This window comes from Platalea leucorodia, assembly GCF_965183815.1.
Source record: "Platalea leucorodia genome assembly, chromosome: 3".
In the NCBI taxonomy this organism is placed as follows: domain Eukaryota; kingdom Metazoa; phylum Chordata; class Aves; order Pelecaniformes; family Threskiornithidae; genus Platalea; species Platalea leucorodia.
Window position 1 is genome coordinate 68,465,896 of NC_138825.1, and position 19,501 is coordinate 68,485,396.

Genomic DNA, 19,501 nt, shown 5'->3' on the forward strand with positions numbered 1-19,501 from the left:
CCTGAGATGGACTGCGCAGTCTTATGCTACCTTACCTTTATGGCTTTGTGCTTTGGCTTCTGAGTTATTTCTGGACAATGAGCAAACCTAGAGATGTAATGGGCAATGCTTAGCTATTGGGGTAAAGTTTTTAGTTCATGCACCTGTAGCTGTTGGTTGGATTTTCCAAATGCTGAGATTCAGGGTTTCCTCACGAGTAGGCTGTTATTTGGCAAATGACTGTGATTCAGATCATGAGTTTTTAACTGAATTAGTGTTCCTTCTGGCAGTAACAGTACTGAAAACCATGGCTGATATCCAGACTTCTTTAAATTAGTGGAACAATGACTCCACGTAGATGGAAACCCTGTGCTGTTAAGCCTGCTTAGTATTTGAAAGACAACTGTAAGACTTCACTCTTGCATAGTTTAAAAAAGCATCTTATCTCTGTTGGTCTCTAGTATAATTGTTATCTATAGTGCTATTAAGAATGTTAAAGAGATATCAGATTTCAGCATATAGTGAAGTGACAATCCAGTTTGTGTAATCCTGTTTGTTTTTAAATGTTTGAGTTCTGCGTATTTTAATTTATTTGCAGGGTGCCCCAGGTAACCATTGTATCACAGTGTGTGGTTTTGCTGGTGACTGATAAGATTAGCACAAACTTCAATTACATTCTTCTTAATGAGGGGATCTTTCTGTTTTGATACCAAGGCTTGTTTTTAGCTAGTTAAGGCAATGCAAAAATAAATAATCTGAACATATTCATTCATTATATTGATTGCTAGAATTAATATGTTAAATAAGGAGCTGACTAGAAAATAAGAGAATTTATGATTTAAAAAAAATATTTCTTTCAATGTCTACTATTTAAATTAAGGTTCCCGAGTTACCTGAAAGCTGACTTTTAAGTGAAAGATTTCTGTATGCTAAGTATGCCAAATAACTTGAACAGAGGAAGAATCTGCCTATGAATAATAATGTTTCCCTGCCCTTCCCAAGACCTTTCATTTGTGATAAACAGGTATGACTGATACTGAGGACAGGACAAGTTTAGGGACAGCTTTGAAAAATTGTTATTTAAGCGAGCAGAAGATGGGCATTTCTCAATAACTACCTGCAGATGATATTGAGAAAAGAAGTAGAGATCAAAGAAAGGCCATGCTCTGTTGGTGAAAGAAAGACAAAGGTCCTGTAACCTCAGTGAAGCTATTCCACAATACACCAGCCGAGCATCGTCCTAGTTTGAACGGTGTCTTTTCCACTGGGTTATTTTAATTCTCTGCTGTGAAGAACTTCTGACATTTACGTCCTCTTTGCAAAAGCTGTATTTCTTTTTGTACAAATCCCTGAGTTTTTTGTGAATTACACCAGTGCTTAAAGCTTTGCTTGACCTCAGAGGCTCTTTTGCAATCAAGGAGAGCACGAGCTAGCATTGTACAGTCTGTACTGCACAACCTTGCATTGAATACTGTAACTCAGTCAATCCCTGCAGATCGAGCTTGCACTGTTTATTTTAGAAAATTGAGAAAACTACCATAGATTCCTCTAACTGAAAAATGAGGATCTTCCACTTATGTCACATCGTGACCCACTGACTGAGGAAAATTGTCCATACGTTTTACAGATCTCATTCTCATCTATTCTTAATACAATCTCTCAAATTTTCTGTTTCAATTACCAGTGACTTTCTTATCACTAGCTGATACCTTTTTTCAAAAGGGACAGATTGTCATAAAATGTAGGCTCGTGTTGTGCTTTTGCAAATTGTGGGTTCATTCTGAAAAGATCAGACACTATTACTGTGTAACTACTGTCAGTTTTACCAACATGACCTTCTCCCTCTGAATAGGATGGTTTTTTTCATTGCTGAGGAAAATCTAACTTTGATTTTGAATGGAAAATCTATACTGATTTTTTAAAATATATATTCTCTGGTACAATGATTGCAATTGTACTGTGCCTACATAGCAGCTACTGTAGAGCTTCACTGAAGATATACTTTTTGACACTTTTAATTGACTCTTATTTACACAGATGAAAAATATGTATTTGACTGAAAGTATTTATGACATAAATACCTCAGAATTAAAAAACAAAACCAAACCAAACAGAATTATAGAAATGTATGTATCAAGCCTGAATTTCAAGGGGTACAAGTATTGCAGCCATATAACTTTTACTTTCTGCAATGTAATAACACTATAATTAATTACTCGATAATTACCTGTTCCTATCATCTAACTATACTCACTATGCTATGAATGCTAATGGATAAATGTAATTGAAATGTCAGACTTTATATGAATTTGTGATGTAATATGTAACAGAACTCACTAAATGAACAATCAATACAATAAAAATAGTTAATCAGAAGGAAACCTGTATCAACCAAAAGGGATACATAAATCTCCCTCCTTGTGTTTGCATGATTCCATACACCCCAAAAAAAAAGAAAAGAAAGACTGGACATATGTTTTAAAGGTAATTTCTTCACCTAGCATGTTTTCTGGTCGTGGTATTTTGTGATGTACGTGTCTCAGACAAGCATTATGGTAAACGTGACTGATATTACTTTGACAAACAGAAGATTTGTGGTTAAAATTCACAGAAGTAACCTAAAGGCTGTTGCTCTTACGTGTCACATCTCTGAAAGCATCCAGTTTGGAGTGACAATTGACATGTAAATTCAATGTGTTTTTCTGTGTAATTTCAGAATTTCTGTGTAGACACCACCAGGAAATTGTGCTCAAATCAGGCTGCTGATGTGTTGGAATTACAAGTTAGTTGCCAAAATGATTTGGTGCATCGTGAGAATAAGAAGGACGTGACTGGGAAAGCTACATTAGTGGAAACCAGTGTGATTAAAGGTCAGTTAAGCTTTATGGTTTGAGTTATTAATATAACTAAGCTTAACCCCAGCCCTCATAAATAATTTACATACAGGATTATCTTGCGTGATTTCACTTGGAATCTGTGGCTTAGTGAAAAGAGATGAAAAGTGAACATTTCTGTTCTTCGTCCGTAAATGCCGTAAGGCAAATTCATCCAAGCTCTCAACAGCCTCATGGTATTAAACTCTGTTTGACACTGCAGCATGAATATTCAATAGCTTTTAGGAACAGGCGTGTGCAAAAGATGCACTATCCTTTTGCTTTAGGATGATGCTTACACATCATCTCTTATAAAAAACGCTGATTCCAACAGGTGTTGAAGACAAGCAAGCAATATACATTAAAGATATGAAAATGTCTTCAACTCACATTTTTGTATTTTGAAGAAAAAACCAATATTGAGCAAGTTACTTGACTGATAATTGGTTTTAAGGTCACCATTGGCTTGGATTTCCCAAGCATTTTTGATAGCTGGTTAGTTTTTCTACTGATCTTTCAAGTTTTTCCTTTTTCAGAAAGGAAATGTAGTGAAGTTGAGAAGCTAAGAGGAAAAATCCAAAAGACTTCGCACTTAATATAAAAAATTCAATTGATTTCATTAATCTGTCAGTCACAGGTTATATCTGAAATATGAACACATCACATTAACGACAACACTAGAACATTTGGAAGACTAAAGCATAAATACCCATCTTCACAGCATTTGTTCCCTGATAATTGATATCAATGTAAGAGCTTCCCATAAAGTTTCTCTTTATTGTTTTGTCATTCAGCGTGTGAGACTCCTAAAAAGGACTGCCTATTTGGAACTACACATGTTGAAACTTCCAAATGCAACATAAACAACTTTTATAGTGAAGAGTTGCTGTGGCATGTTGACTATTCACTAATCCTTATTGCTGTGCAAGTTGACTATTTGGGGACTGTTTTTTGAAAGGTATTTTGGTATCTGGCTGCTTTGAAAGATAATCCCAAATTTGTTATTTTGTGGCTTTCAAACATCTCCCTGCAGGATCCATTTTGTCACTGCTTAATGATTTGATTAGATTTTGTAGGAATAAATGGTGAAGCTTCCTATTGGCAGCTACAAAGGACAGTATCATCTGTTTAAACCCCAGAAAAAAAAAAACCAAAAACAAACCAAAAATGAATACCAAGATGGATTAATGTTGTACTCTTTTGTGCCAAGGGAATTACCTGCAAATCACTGCGGCTTGACTTTGAAAACCGCTGTCCATGCTACAGGGGTCAGTGGGATCATGTGCATGGGTTAGTCTCTGTGGGGTGAGGCAGGCATGGGAAACAGGGGGGACATACCTGAAGAAAACATGACCAAAGCATCCTTACTGAAGTAAGCCAGGCTTAAAGTTTATGCTGAGGACTGGCTTATTAACAAGCACAGGATTCAGTGCTCATGTAGGTGCTTTACTTGATGGGTTTAGACTCCTCACAGACAGGGAAAGCCACACAGGCTAAGGTCACGTAATGGTTTTACAGTCAAGATTTTTCAAAGATTTTTCTCAATGCAGCCACGCAGTTCATGCAGCGAGAAGCAGTGTCATACAGTCACTTCCGGTGCCTCTTACAGGAACTCTGCAGTAGTTTTGAAACAGATCCCTTGGCTGAGAGAAGCTTGGAGCTACTGTTACTAAGGCTTCAGCTCAATAACAGGACTGGGAGGTGGACAAGTCTTTCCATACTTTGTATTGGAACTATGTTCCTACTGTGAGAGTATTTGTTACCATTTGTGTTTCTTTTGTCACTGGGCACCACTGAGAAGAGTCTGGTTCCACCTTCCTCACATCTTCCCATCAGGCATTTATACCCAGTGATAAGATCCTCCCTGAGCCTTCTCCTCAGACTGAACAGTCCCAACCCTCTCAGCCTCCCCTTCTATTTCAGATGCTCAGGTCCCTTAATCATCTTCATGGCCCTTTGCTGGACTCTCTCCAGAATGTCCATGTCCCTCTTGTACTGGGGAGCCCAGACCTGGACCCAGAACTCCAGGTGTGCTCTCACCAGTGCTGAGCAGAGGGGTAAGGATCTCTGCTGGCACCTCCTGGCCTAATGCAGCCTAGGAAGTTGTTGGACTTCTTTGCCACAAGGGCACATTGCTGGCTCATGGTCAGTTTATCTACCAGGACCCCCATGTTTTTCTCTGCAAAGCTGCTTTCCAGCCAGTCAGCCCCAGTCTGTACTGGTGCATGGCATTATTCTTCCCCAAGTGCAGGACCTTCCATTTTCCTTCACTGAACTTCATGAGATTCCTCTCTGTCCACTCCTCCAGTCTGTTCAGGTCCCTCTGAATAGCAGCACAACTATCTCGGCCACTCCTCCCAGTTTTCTATCAACGTCAAACTTAATGAGGATACACTCTCTCCCATCATCCACGTCATTAATGAATCACAGTTCTGTAGCAGACACCCATAGCAACGTTGCCCATGTTGGTCTGTCTGCTAATCCTGACCCAGAAGCTCTCAGCAGGCTCTTCACCTGTCCCTAGGCAGAGTGCTGCCTGTCAGCCATGCTACCAGCAAAATTTCTGCCACCTTCTTCATGCTGCTCACTCTTCTTGTTAGTTCACGCAGTTTGTGGTGTCGGACACTAGAAAACAGACTTGGACTTTTTGCAAATGTTCTTGATTTGTACCTTCTACTGAACATGTTTCAGCACTGCAGTGAAACAAGGCAATGTTGCTGACTGTCTCATCTGCCCTGGTTGGAGTCTGCCTGCCTTCTCTCTATTCATTCTGGGGCAGTAGCATTAGTCTTTTGTCCATCCCATTGAGCCTTATTTATATGATTTCCTTGATAAATCTTTTTCAGAACCTCCAAGAGCACTTGATTTTTTATTTACTATTTTTCATGTTCTAGCACATGTCTATTTTTCTTAGCTAATTCTTCATTTGTTTTTAATTCCAGAACACTCTAATTGAGAAGAAAGTTTTTTCTAGGGACTTTTTCAAGTTTGAAATGATCTTCTCTTAGCTGTTCTTGCTCTATTTCCTTTGGCCTTCATTCCATTAAAATCCCAGCCTTTGTTGTGGTATCCCTTCCATGAAAGCAGGGGTTTCTTATCTGCTGGTTGTGACCCACGCATCAATCGTAACGGTAGATTACTGACTTATTTCTTCCTGCTTCCAGTACACGCATTTCTTTTAAACTTCAGGTATCAATCAGGTTCATTTTTTTCCTACCTATTTCCCTGAGTTTATGGCTAGAGACCTGTGCTTTGCAAGTAGCCCTAGGTGTACGGCCAAGAGTATTAGAGAAAAAATGGTGTTAGGGCTGCTGAAGTCTTGCTTGCCTCTGGTCCTGCCAAGATTCACAGCACTAACTCTTCTCAGCTGGCCCAGTTCTTAGCAGCGTTTCTGATTTCAAAGCTCATCGATCGTATGTATGCTGCCTCATTCCTCATGAAAGCTGCAATTAGTTCATTTTAAGTTCATCCTATGTACTGTATTAGCTTAGACTATTCACAGAAGATCAGATAAAGAATAGCCTTTGTTACTGAGGGTTTTCAAACAAACTCTTAGTACCTCTGTTTAGTACACACATAGAAAATTGAGTGGTAGTATCATAATGTTTCTTCTTTTGCAAGGCTAGGAAATTGCTTCTTGTTTAATTGTCTTGGAGTATATCCCTGTACAAACTTTGTCTAAATTTGAGTATAGTGTGAGTTTGAGCTTGGCAGATTTAACCTAGACCAAAGAGCAGTGATGGATTATACGCCGACATACCCAAATCAAAGCTAAAGTTTTTTCTGAAAGATGTGTGTTAGTATAGCCCAAAATTATTGGGCTTAATTCAAAGATAACTGCAGAATTATACAGGAGATTGGATTAGATGATATAGCAGTTCTTCCTGGCCAGCCAAGGGATCCCCATGAGTCCACTGTTGCGTGCAGCAAGCTTGCCTGTTCCAGAGAGTGTACTCTGCTCTGCTAATTCACAGGATAATGGATTAGAAAATATGTCAAGACTAATAACACAGACACACTCCTGTGGGTTTTGAGTGGGAGGAAATGCACCATTCACTGACTAATCTTTAAACTTCTACTGGTGAATGTTAAGCCACCCTCTCCAAAGCACCAACCTGTTTCAAATTCCTAATAAGGATGTTGAATCTGTGCTCTCAAAAAAACCCAGTTACAAAGACAATTACTATTTCTTACCAAAGGCCAGATAGTTCTGCAAAGAAAAGCAACATGTTTTTCTTTCATTTTTAAGGCCTCTATTGTCTTTCCTTGCAGAGTTCATGTTAATAAAGATAGGATTTATTATCTTTGTTTCTAAGAAATTGAACCTTTTCCTCTGTTTCAATTAAACCTGAATTGGCCACTAAAGATATTATCTTATTTTCTTAGATTTGACTGAGTTTGAATTCATTAGAAATAGTAACAATATCTGCAGGATAATAACTCTCATCAGAAATCTGCTGTATTAGTTTTTCTTTAACCTTGAAATTTATTCTAAGTGGAGTTTCTGAAACATTACCTAATCTTCTTGCTCATGGCTTAGGTTTCTGGAATTGTTACAGTCAGCAATAAAAAAGTGTTTATGTTGATTTTGTTTATTGGTGTCAGGACATCTTAGGGAAGATAGATATTTATATATTCTGACTTTAGGCACTTGATTTAGGAGGCCAGTAGGCTGGAGAAAGAAAAAAAGGAAGGGGCCTTCTATTTGCAGTTTAGGATGCACATCTAACATCTACTAAATTTGGCAACAAAGATGGTTTAAGAAATTTCTGCACCAGTGCTGTGGCTTGCTGTCCCATCAGTTAGGACAATACATTTGGTTATGGGGCTGTGCTCTAAACCAAATATTAAAGTGAATTAAACATAATATCTCCAAAAAACTTAAAGCAAAACATAGAATTCTGAATTATTTTGAAAAAAGCTTTTCTTTCTTTGGTGTTGTCACAGGGATTTCATACTAGCATTCTGAATTAGGCACATAGGGATAAGCAATATGAATTAGGAAACCTTTACTGAATGCATGTATAACAACTCTCTCCAGCTTCCACACTTTAACTCCGTCTTTGATTAGGGCAAAACTGTTATTAGATCCTTTGGCTCCTATGGTCCTGTAACTATCTTAAAAAAAAATAATTGGACTCCTTTTCCTGATTTTTGGGCTGCAAACACAGAACTTGTTCTTGGCTGACACATCTTCTGAGATAAGTTTAAAAAAAGGTAAGAAAATGACTTACAATAAGGTGATCACAACATTTCATAGGATGGTGAGTATACTTTAATGAAATATATTTAAACATTTTCAATCAGCTTTCTTCTTAACTAAACTCTAACTTGTACAGCAGGGGAAAGCAAGCATAGGCTCTGAATCCTTACATATTTCCCTCGTTTACTAGATATGACTGATTTGAATTGCAGTAATATGCAGAGGAGCTTGTAGAAGTGGTTGCAAGGAAGAGGTATCGCAGTGTTACGTGTAGGGTAACTAAAGGGGACTTCACATGAGTCACCTCTCCTGCTCTCTGGCAGTGCTGCCTGGCTCTGCTCCACCAGCCTTGTGCAGAGCCGCACCTGGGAGCCTGGTGGGGTGCGTGATGGTGCCCTGGCCCTTCTTCTTACCCTCTTGCAGGAAGGTATGATGAGGCCTGAAATATGCAGTTGTTTAAAACTTGTGGCAACCATTTCTCCTCTGCAAGAGCTGTAGATACACTAAGGATTTGTTTTACAAAGAGGCAGTAGTGCAACAGTGGCAATTAATGTCTCTAAGAATTCAGTAAAACCAGTAAGATAGTAACAAAGACGATAATTAAAAAATAAAAGGACAGTGAAAGAGGTCAACTGATGTATCTTTCAGGAAATTTAAGATTTTTTAAGAAATTAAATTTAAGATTAAACTTTCCCAAACAGGTTAGTAGAGTCCAGATGGAGATGAACATATACAAATTGCAACCCTACAGTGCATATGAAATATTTTGATTGTGGCACTTAACAGTTTTTAAAGATATGCTACATCATCACATGAAGGAATGGTTGATGGATACCAGCTCAAGGAACAGTCCATTAGTTTTATGGGCTCTGATTCTGCTATCACTCAATAGCTTTCAGTAGTACATCATATTAAAACCACTTTTGCTAATACCTTTATCAGTGATTCCTTAAGCGTTCTAAATCATCTGTTCGCGACACACTCCCTAAGGAATTAGTTCTCATTAGCACTGAGGAGCACCAGAACCAGGCCCACAGCAAATAAAATGCCACTGTTCATAGATTTGGCTTATGCAAATGCCTTCAGTTCTGTATATATTCACTTAAGTGATGTGCAGAAATAAGGATTTGGTTCTACCATGTTTAGTTCACAATATTATTGCACATAATAATTCGCAACTATTGTTTTCAAGTTAGGCATAAATAAGCACTAAATGTTATTATGTGGTTGAACGTTGATTTATGCAGCATAAATCCTGAACTGAGATATTTACCACAGCTATAAAACTGTGTATGGTTACGGCCAGGGGCGTTTAGGTGTGCAGCCTTGCATGTACATGGGTTGGGGTTTCTAGCACTGGTTGCGTTCAAACAAGGGTCCTGATGGGTTGGGTTACTTCTGTTGCCTACGTTTTGAAGGAGGGCAGAATGGAGAGTTATGACAACTGTTTGTCACCTAGGAATTTGTGAAAAAACAGCAAATATATTCCAAGGGAAAAAAAAAACAAAAAACAAACCAAATCCTACCCACTCAAGGATACAAGTGAGAGAAATGGAAATTTTTAGTCTGCAGAGCACTAGCCTTCTACTATAAAGGCAAACGTAATTCTACAAATTGTTCCAGGAAGAGCAGAATTAATGAAATTTGGTTTAATAAGTAGTCAGGTCTGTTGTCCCCTACTGCTCCTCTCCCCCTTCCCTGATAATAACCAAAACTCTCCTGATGGCACCCCTATCAAATGAAAAAGAGCAAGTCTGGAGCTATGTGTGTGTTGAGTGGCCAGCCAATATCCACATGCTGATTTATCCTGCTGTCTGCTGCCAAATGGACTGTATAACGGTTGTGTTCTGCACGCTTTTCTTTCAATAGAGGAACTAATTCAACTCTTGCTTTTGTAACCACGTTGAGACTTCTGCCCCCTTTTCAAATCTGACTGAAATTGGCAAAAAAACTTTTAAAAGTACTGAAGAGATTGACAGATGGATAGACAGCATGATGACATAATCCCTGTTTTCTTAGCAGGCTGAGATGGCATATCTGATTCAGTAATTCAGTGCTGAGGCTAATAGATTTTTTTCAAACAAGGAAGCAAATTGCATTGATTTCACTGTTCAGAATTCCCTTGGGATAGTTCAGCTTGTCCCATTCATTGCTTAATGCTTTATAGAAGTGTAAATATATACATTTCAGAAGGCATCCTACACAGGTTTGGGACTGGGGACAGCTGTCATTTAGTCTGGCTTAATGACATTAATTTGCTTTCTCCTTGAGCTGTCTTGCTTAGAAACGTATCATTTTGTTTGCGTGTATTTTCGAAAGAAGAAAATCTAGCTATGCCATCCGTGAGCAATCTGTACTTTATATGCGTATTAGCAAGTCTAAGCGCACAAACAATATTTCCCTTGCTGAATCACAGGGATTAGCTTATTCTTTCAGTGCCTGTTTTATTCATTAGTTTACTTTTACTGATATCAAACACAGCCAACTTGCAAATGAACTACAAACCTGGAAATGCTTATTAACAAGATAGTGGCCACCTGTGTGAGTGAGATCTTAATTAAATTTCTCATCATAGGTTTTTGGTTTTTTTTTTTCCTTTTGATCCCTAGATCTGGAAATCCTTTGCCAATGTACTCATTCCTAAAAAGTAGCAGGGGGACTTGTGAGTAAATTGTTCTATGATAAACTCTGTGCTGGTGTGGCCAGACAGCTGCTTGATTAACTTAATGGTTATTTCTGGCCTTAAAAATTCTGTAAAGGAGAGGATCACAACTTCAGAAAGAAATTAATCCTGCCCAGTTTTCCAGGGAGAGACACCTCTGCCATGGAGAGTCTCAGGAGGAACACAAGTGGGGTTTGGAGACCAACAAGAGAATGTTTTCTTGACGAAGGGGAGGGAACACAGTGCTTGCAAGGATAAGCTTGGGAGGATTCTTGTTTGAGCAGCTCAGTCCCATAAAGAAGGACCTGTTTGACAAGCATGGCCTTGCTGCAAGGTCTGATAGGCTGTGAGGCCTTGTGCACATTTGCAGGTTGTTTCAGGTTATGTCGTAGCAAACTAACCAAACAGGAACAGCTGTACCAAAAGCCGTGTTTCACACTGCATTGCCATTTCAGGTGAAACTTTTTGCTTTAGAGACACAGTATCCTCTCAGCTCTCTTAAATGTGAGGCTTCCTAACAAGCCCCAAGGGTGAGCTGCTCCTGGCAGGGGAACTCCTGTGCTGCTCCCCTGGCTGGGCCTGCTGCTGCTGCCGCTGCTGCTGCTGCCACTGCCGCTGCCACCGCCGCCGCCGCTGCTGCTGCCGCCGCCTGACTCTTGCCCACCACCCTGGGCCAAGGGACGTGGTGGCTCTGGAGGGAGGGAAGTGGGGCACTTAGTGACTGATCCTTGTGGGGTCCTGCTCCATGTGACCAGTGGTCCCATGAGTCTTGCACAGCTACCTTTAGCCCCAGGGAAGCAGTAGGAGTGCCTGGGGAAGGGGAGGAGACCCTGGGGCCTTCTGGCAGCAGCCTGTAGCTCACTGGTGTGAGCTGCAATGTGAAGCTGTTGCTGTGCCAAGATTCAGAGCAGAGCCGGCCCCAGCACTGGAGCTGCAAAAAGGCTTCCTGTGAGGGTCTCTGCCCTTGTGGGAAAAGGCCACTGCTTTTTTGGAAGGTTTGTGCTCAATATTGCCCCAGGCTGGTCTAGGTGGATGTAAAGAAATGTACTGCAACTTTTCATTTTAACCTCAAGCTGCTTTCAAGCCCGCATCTTTGTTTGTTATATTGCCTTCTGAATAAGAAGAACTCAGGGTTTTGGCTCTAGGAAATCCCAGAGTAACACCACAGTTTCCCAGCTGCAGAGGCTCATCTCTTCAGGCAATGAAACACAAGAGCATGGGAGCACATCTGCAATAGGGATGCTGCGTGCTGCACATGGCAAGTGAACTGCTCTTCTCTTGATATGGTCAGGCAATTTTATCTGCCTGCTTTTGCGATGTCAGTGATCACACTTTTTAACCATTTTAATAAACCTTAGAGTTATCTGTGGACAGCTAGCAGGGAGTGGACAACAGATTATCCTGTTTGCCTACAGACTTCGAGGTACAAGTATTATGCAAAAACTGAAATAGGAATTCTTAAGAGTGAAGACTCTCTTATAAAAGTCTCAGCTGGTTTTCATTCTTGATCTGCCACAGGTATTGTTCAGGAACTTGAACAAGTCATTTAAGATCTCTGTGAAAATGAGAAAAGTGAGGAAAATGTTGCTTGCTTTGTTTTTTGCTTTTGTGGTTGTCTGTATGAATTGCACATTTTTTCAGGGCAAGGGCAGAGTCTTCTGTCTCCTTACTGTTTTTTTTTTGCTGATTGCTCAGGTCTAACAAATAAGGCACTTGGAAAGTGTGAGGCAGAAAAGGAGGAGGAGGAAGAGCACAACTACGACTATGTGGATGAAAATATAATTGAAAATATAAGAAAAGTATTTCAAGACACCACCGTTAGAAATAAGCATGCACTCCCTGAAGGAAGAAGGTGAGTGTGACCTATGATCACTTATGGATGCAAACAAGTGCGGGCAGAGTGATTTTTCAGGCTGGCTGATAACCTTCACTCCCCCAAATGAGGGAGGGTTTCCCCTGGGAGCTGCTGCTCTTGCCCCCAGTGTTCTGTGAGTAAAGCAAGAAGGGCACCTCTGAGCTGCTGCCTGTGACACCCTGTCACTCTTAGCGATGTCACCTTTGTCAATGCAGTACCTCTTGTCATTCTGGTGATAGAAGTGCACAGGCAAGACCAGGTTTACAGATAGAGACGAAACCTTAATTAGACCAACAGTTACCCTTACAAAAACACACAGAAACCCATAGAAAGCCTTTGTATCTGAAAACCTGTCTAATTTTTCTGATTTGTGCCAGTTTGCTGTAACAAATTATAGTACTCTAACTGCAATTCTTTTCCTCCTTTTAGAAGTGGGTGCCTTGTTGTGCATGACTAAGGTTTGCCTCTTAAAAAGCTTTCAGGAATTATCTGTGTTTTCATTAAATCCTTGAGGTTCTGCTCTGGCAGTCTGCAGAGACTTGAAGTGCTAGTGAAGGGGGCCTTTGCTTCTGGAAAGCTCCAAGCATCATTTCCAACTAAACACAGATTAGACTTTTTTTCTAGATCTGAGTGAAACTGTGTGGTCCCAGCTTTTTCCATTCACAGCTGAACCTTCTATGGACTTCACTTGATTTGGCCGAATTGCTTCTCTTGTTAAGAGAAATCCCTGAAAACCAGGCAAAACTTGAAACATTGTGTTTGAGATTTAAAAAATTATTTTATTATGAAGTGGTATTTTTCTTTCAAAATGTACTTTGTATTTATTTTAAAATGGCATGCAATGTTTCTATTCTATTTGAGTTGAGCAGCGTACTGAATCTGAAATAAGATCTTATTTTTTTCTGAAATGCTCAAACCCCTCAGAAACATGACATCCAGGGCAGTGTGTGGTATCTGTGTGGCCATCTCTTCCCCTGCTCGCAGCCACGGAAACTCCAAAGTTACAGGAAAGACTGAAAAATGAAACAAAGTAGGACGTTTCACATAATGCATTACTTCCTCAGTCCACGCCTTATCATGTAAAAAAGTTGAGAAAGAGAGAATGAAACTCTCTTTTGACTAAAATAGTCCTTTTGACTATAGGCATTAAGGGAAAAAGCACAGTTTCAAGAAGCAATGCCAACCTAGAGGATCAGCCTCTAATTATACTACTTACTGTCGTGGCATCAGATCCTTTAAGACTTTATCTACCTGCCCTTTAAACTCCCTATCAACAGAGGCAAGGTTTCACTTTACTGGTTGTCTTCTTTGAGGGCTCTAGCAGAACACGAAAGAAAGGACCTTTGCCGCCTTGAGGGAGATCACTACCTGTCTTGGATTATGAAGCAATCCCATAAATTATCATCCTTGGTAGATGACAGAAGTATCCACCCTCTGAAATCATTAGCTAGCCAAGGAGCACGTAGCTCCTCCAGCCTGCTGGTCTCCCCCCGACTATCAGAAATCCTCCATTATGGCTTTTATCTAGCACTTAAAATTTCTATCAAGCTGCCACACTTGCACTTGTGAGCATTTTGAGAAATATGGATTTGATGTGGGCATATGAAATTAACCTTTAATGTGGACAAAAGCCCTATAAAGTATCTAGCCAGGTAAAATGATTGATGGAGCTTAGAAAATCAGCTTTTGAACATGTATGCTACACAGATGGTTGAAGGGGCTATTAAAAATAACCAAATTAGCTGTTTTAGGCTCACTTACAGGCAAATAATGCACAAAAATGAGTTGTCTCTTGCACCTGTGCCAAATGCCTAACATTCGATCATGTTAGCTCTACTTCAAGAATTCATCAGTCACCCATTTCCCACCCGTGGTCCCTCCTTTGCTCAGGACATTTATACTATTTATGAATATCCACTTTTAATTATTTGGTATATATATTCTATTAAGATTAAATCTATTGACCCAGATTACTTTTAAATGGAGTCATTGGTGGGGGGGAAATTGTTTTAATGAAATACAGAAGTAAACCTCAACAGCCAGGTGTACTTTGAGAAAATCAGTATTTATTATTTGCAGTGTTTCATTAGCAGTCCAAAAAAATCTTTCCACAATCAGAGCCAAAGCATGCCAGGATGATATTATTAAGAGCTAGTCCTCACCCCAAGTAGGAGGGAGAAAGAAAGAACAGAGATTTGCCTCAGGTCATTGCTATGTTAAATTTGATAGAATAAATGTGCCCAGAGGGTCAATGATGTTAACATGACCTCATCACTCCAGAACAATAAGCAATTAAACAAGGGACTTGACCACACATGCCTGAGCTTGCTATAGCAACAACCATCATCAATGTATTTTAACCTTTCATTAAAGATTCAAGAGAAAGTAGGAAAAAAACCCTGAAAGCATTTAAAATGTGTGGCTTTCTTCTTAACAATGTAAGTTTCTTTCCTTTTACTGCCATGACTTGTTTTTTGGGGGATTTTTTTTTTTTTTTTTAATGAGGAGAGCCCTCAGTTTCACAGCCTTTTAGAACTGTCAATAGTGTTTTTTCTTGGGTATGAGAAAAATGGAGAGAAAGTTCATTGCAATGAACTGGAATAGCTCTGGTGCTGCTATAATGTCTCATCCCATGTGCCTGCAAACTAAAATGAGATGGAGGCATGCAGGAGCAGCAACACCACCAAACAACAACAGCAAAACCAGAGAAAGCAGCTTCTGTCTCCAGTGCTGATAGCTGCTTGTAACCTCATAGCTGGAAAAGGACAGAAACTGCATGGTCTGGCCACCTGGAGAGCTGAAAACGAGTACTGGTGTCAGGCTGCTTCAGGACATTGCTTTCTGGACTTGAACTGCACACAAGCACTGGAAAAGTCTCAGCTGCCTAAGCCTGGGTGCTTATTAAATAGGAGCCAAAAAAGGAAAAGTAGAAAAGAGAGAGAAATGCAATAGGGAATGAAAAAACTACGCAGCTGTGTTTTTCTCTTGTTGTGAACTCAACAGTTGAGGCTGTTTTGTTTGAACAAAGCACTTTTCTGTATTTTCAATTTGTACTGATTTTTTTAAAAGTAATTGTATGAAACAGACTGAGATGGAACTTTTTTTTTTTTTTACTTTGGTTGTGCTGAGATGGAGGCTCTTCCATAACAGAAGGCTACAGACAGTGCTATAAATGAAACCCAACTTTTCTGACCCCACCGCATCTTCATTAATCCTTTTGTACTGTTTTTCTATGACATTTCTCCGGAGCTTTACTACCACTGACCCTCTAAGCTAGCTGTTTCTTTCATAGCTCCCCTTGCCTTTGGCTGAAAGGCTGAGGCAAACTTTGCAGCCTCGGGGATATTGAAGTGAGGAACCCAAATCCGTGACTGGAGTTATATGTTCTCAGCACTTTTGAAAGTCCCTCCTCTTAAGTAGTTTTCAATGCACATTTAGGGGCATCACCTACTTTGCTCTTTTCATTGTTAGGTAGTTTTTCTACTGCCTGGTGTTTTTAGTTTTCCCTAATGTGCAAACTGAAGCTTTTTTTCCAGGGTGCAATCAATGGTGATTACAGAAGGAAGGAAGAGTCAAGAGGGAGCAAATAAATAATGTGCTGGTCCGAGAGCTGCAACTCAGTTCTTAGCTTTGACACAGGCAGGACTTCAAGCAGCGTGTCTCAAAGCAGTTGTAGGACCAGAGACCCTAAAGGCAGGGAAGACTGCCAGACTACCATGATTATTTAGATGTTCTTCCTACATGCACAGATCTTGCCATTCCCCTAGAGGGCAGATTAAAACATGCGTTTTTGTAGTGTGGCAGAGCTGGGAACAGAGCCCACTGGTGAAGTCTTAGCCCACTGGCATATTTCCATTAAATATTAATTAAGTTATAAGCTAACTTCCCTCCAGGCCTGCATCTCTGTTACCCCAGCCCCAGGGCACACCCATTGGAAGCCTCTCTCCAAGAGGGGGGTATCTCTTCTTCCATGTCTGCCGGACCAGCAACATGACACAGGTGTCATGGGTATAGTCACACTGGAGAAACACCAGGAAAACTTTCTGCTGGGGTCACAGCTTGCACTAAGTGAGCTCTTTCTCCCCGTATAGGTCAAACATTTCCCTAAACTGCATAAGCTGTACCAGTAAAAGAAAAATTTACTGGTATGAGTTTTACACACTAAGGCAAAGTTGCTGGCATAGTTGTGTCTGAGTCATATATTAGCTTTATTTTTGCTGTAGTCTTGGGATAGCTGGTATAATTGTACTGACAAACCATTTTACAGCACAGACGAGCCCTAACTTGCAGCCATTAATTTGACTCAAGAGCTCATTCACCTGCACTCTCTGTGTAATTTTTAAATCCAAATGTAAAGGTTTCCCATTTCACCCTGTCATTTTGTTTTGTTTGTTTTCAGAGACATCTGAAGCAAAATAATTCTGAAATTAACTGGAAAAAAATAGGAAGCCGTGTCCTTCACACATTAAGATCGACTGCAACTGTAAGAAAAAGCTGCTCATGAAAGTGTCCTCCTTGTCTCATGAAGAGCATATGAGGCTGTAATTTAACTATAATAATCCCCTGAGAAACTAAACTGCTTACTTGTCCTAAATAAGAAGTCAATCCAGCTAATGTCTCATGACCCTTTGAGGGGACAAAGTTCTTTTGTACATATTTATTCATGAATTCAGATAATGATGCCAAGTCCAATCCTTCATTCTTATTGCACCTGAAATATCAGTTGATTTTCTGAACTACTGTAGGGCATATGCAAAAGGAATATCCCTTATTGAAACAGCTGCATGGTTTTTTCTTTTGGTTTTTGGAGGAGGGAAGGGTAGAGAGGGGAATGAAGGGTTGTCTAAGGTGAAGGTCCATTTCTTAAACCAGTCGCGTATGTTTCAGGTTAAGGCTCAAAACTGCAAATGACCAGATTCTGCCACTCTTTCAGACGATGAGCAATGCTTTATTGCACAAGTAGTACTGTTGCACCACAAGTAATTCACTGTGGAAAGCAATGCCACCGCTCCTAGAGGGAAGTGCTACTGAGAAGGACTGGGAGTGCCTAAATTAGATAGCATTGCCATCTCCATAACTCCTTGCACAGCTTAAGTTATCTGAATTCACACTAGAGCTGTAGATTTTGCTATTTTGTTCATCAATTTGCTGAAAACACAGCCAGGAAGGAAGGACAGAAGCTGGAGCTGAAAGAGTAGTGTTCAGGCCAGCCCTCCCTACTGAGAAAAAGGCGCATGCTGCCCTCTTTAAGAGGCCTGGGAAAAGCAGTGCTGAAGAGCTTCTCCTGCACCTTGTGGTACCTTGTATTTCCACACAAGTGTCTGGGGGAAGAGGCAGCCCCAGGTGCCTCTCTGCTTCATGTGTGAATGGCCAACACTGCCGCACTGGAAGAGCAGCACAACCTCTTCTCCTTTTTTCAACAAAACAAGTGTTTGCTTTGAAGGATTTCCTTTTACTTTATCCTTCTGAAAATGAAAAATAAGAGCCAAATGGTTACATGGTATTTGAAAGGATACAAGACCTCCTTGTCCCAGAAGGAGGGACCTCCCTTTGTGCCCTGCCCCTACCCTGTGTGTGCTGAGCAGTGGCAGGGAGATCCTCTGCTTACAGAGACGAGCATCTCAGTGGGTTTGGCAGTGAGCACGTCATCAGTGCTGATATTAGAGCTGCCGCATTCCTGCTGGGATCACTGTGTGCAATCACACGAGCTGCACGGGTAGAGTGTGCTTAACGTCTTTGGGCGGCACTGGACCTAGTCCTTGTGTTCTGGCAGAGTGAGTCTGATACCCATCATTTATGGCATATAAGAATAAGAACTGGGCAGCACATGCATAGCGAGTGCTGTGTGTCTACAAGTGCTAGATCTAGGGCAAGTGCATATCCCTCTGGCAGTGCTTTGACTCTCAGGGAAAATTATTGAAAGCTGATGTGTAAATACACAGTTGATGTGCCAAGGGTTTCCAGACTCAACAGCAGCTTGATCGGAGTGGCATATCCAGAAATCCCAGACAGCAGGGTGGAGAAAGGGAACATGTTTAGAAAACCTAGACATACCATATTTTTAGTCCTACTGAGGAGTTAAAAAGCAAATGCTCACAAAAATGCCTTAATATACTTTAAAGAAAAAGTCTTTTCAAGCAGAGAGTATAGTATCTTCAGACTTGCCTATTAAAATTCTACTGAATGATTAATTTTCACTAATGCAAATTAATTTAGAATTTCTCAATATTGTCTCACATTAATTTATTCAAGATAAATGTTCATCCTCATTAAAATCAGTTACAATTATTAAGTTACAAGTATTAAGAATATCGCTCAGAGTGCTTTGATTCCATGCATATGTAGCATACAGCGTTTTGCATATCACCACTTAATATGGAGGCTTGCAGGTGTGTACAAAACTTGTAACTGGCTGACACATCACTTGTCCACATTTGAAATACATTTCAAGCATTTTTCACAAAAGTCTGTATTTCTCTTTGTAGCAGCTCAAAACAGCGCAGTTTGTTATGCCAGCAAACGCAGCCTGGTATTTAAATAAAAGGAATTTGTTGTGTATTTTACTGACTTTTTTTTCCTTTTTTCTGCTGAATGTGATGTTGTCCTCTGCTGGATATCTGAAAGATATATGTTACTACCACAATTTTCCTTCGCTAAAATACTGGAAGCCTGACTTCTGCATCTAGAAAGGAAGAGAGGAAAGCCAACAGCCTCCTGGGCTGCATTAGAGCAGTGCCAGCAGGTCAAGGGAGGTGACCCTTCCCCTCTGCTCAGCACTGGTGAGGCTACATCTGGACCACTGTGTCCAGTTCTGGGCTTCCCAGTACAAGAACGACGTGGACATACTGGAGCGAGTCCAACAAAAGGCTATGAAGATTATGGAGGACTTGGAGCATCTGACATGCAAGGAGAGGCTGAGAGAGCCTAGA

The 19,501-nt window shown here is 40.3% G+C and overlaps 1 protein-coding gene across 1 annotated transcript in view; it reads left to right on the forward strand.

Annotated features, from left to right (window-relative positions):
- The window catches only part of THEMIS (thymocyte selection associated), a gene marked incomplete at its 5' end in the record, with an annotated part of 81,123 nt that extends 63,637 nt beyond the window's left edge, over positions 1-17,486 (forward strand). The window contains 3 exons of the mRNA XM_082307377.1: positions 2,696-2,849; positions 12,413-12,569; positions 16,972-17,486. Coding sequence (XP_082163503.1) covers positions 2,696-2,849; positions 12,413-12,569; positions 16,972-16,981 — 321 coding nt within the window. The 3' untranslated portion in view covers positions 16,982-17,486. The remainder of the gene's footprint in view (positions 1-2,695; positions 2,850-12,412; positions 12,570-16,971) is intronic.
- Positions 17,487-19,501: the final 2,015 nt, after the last annotated feature.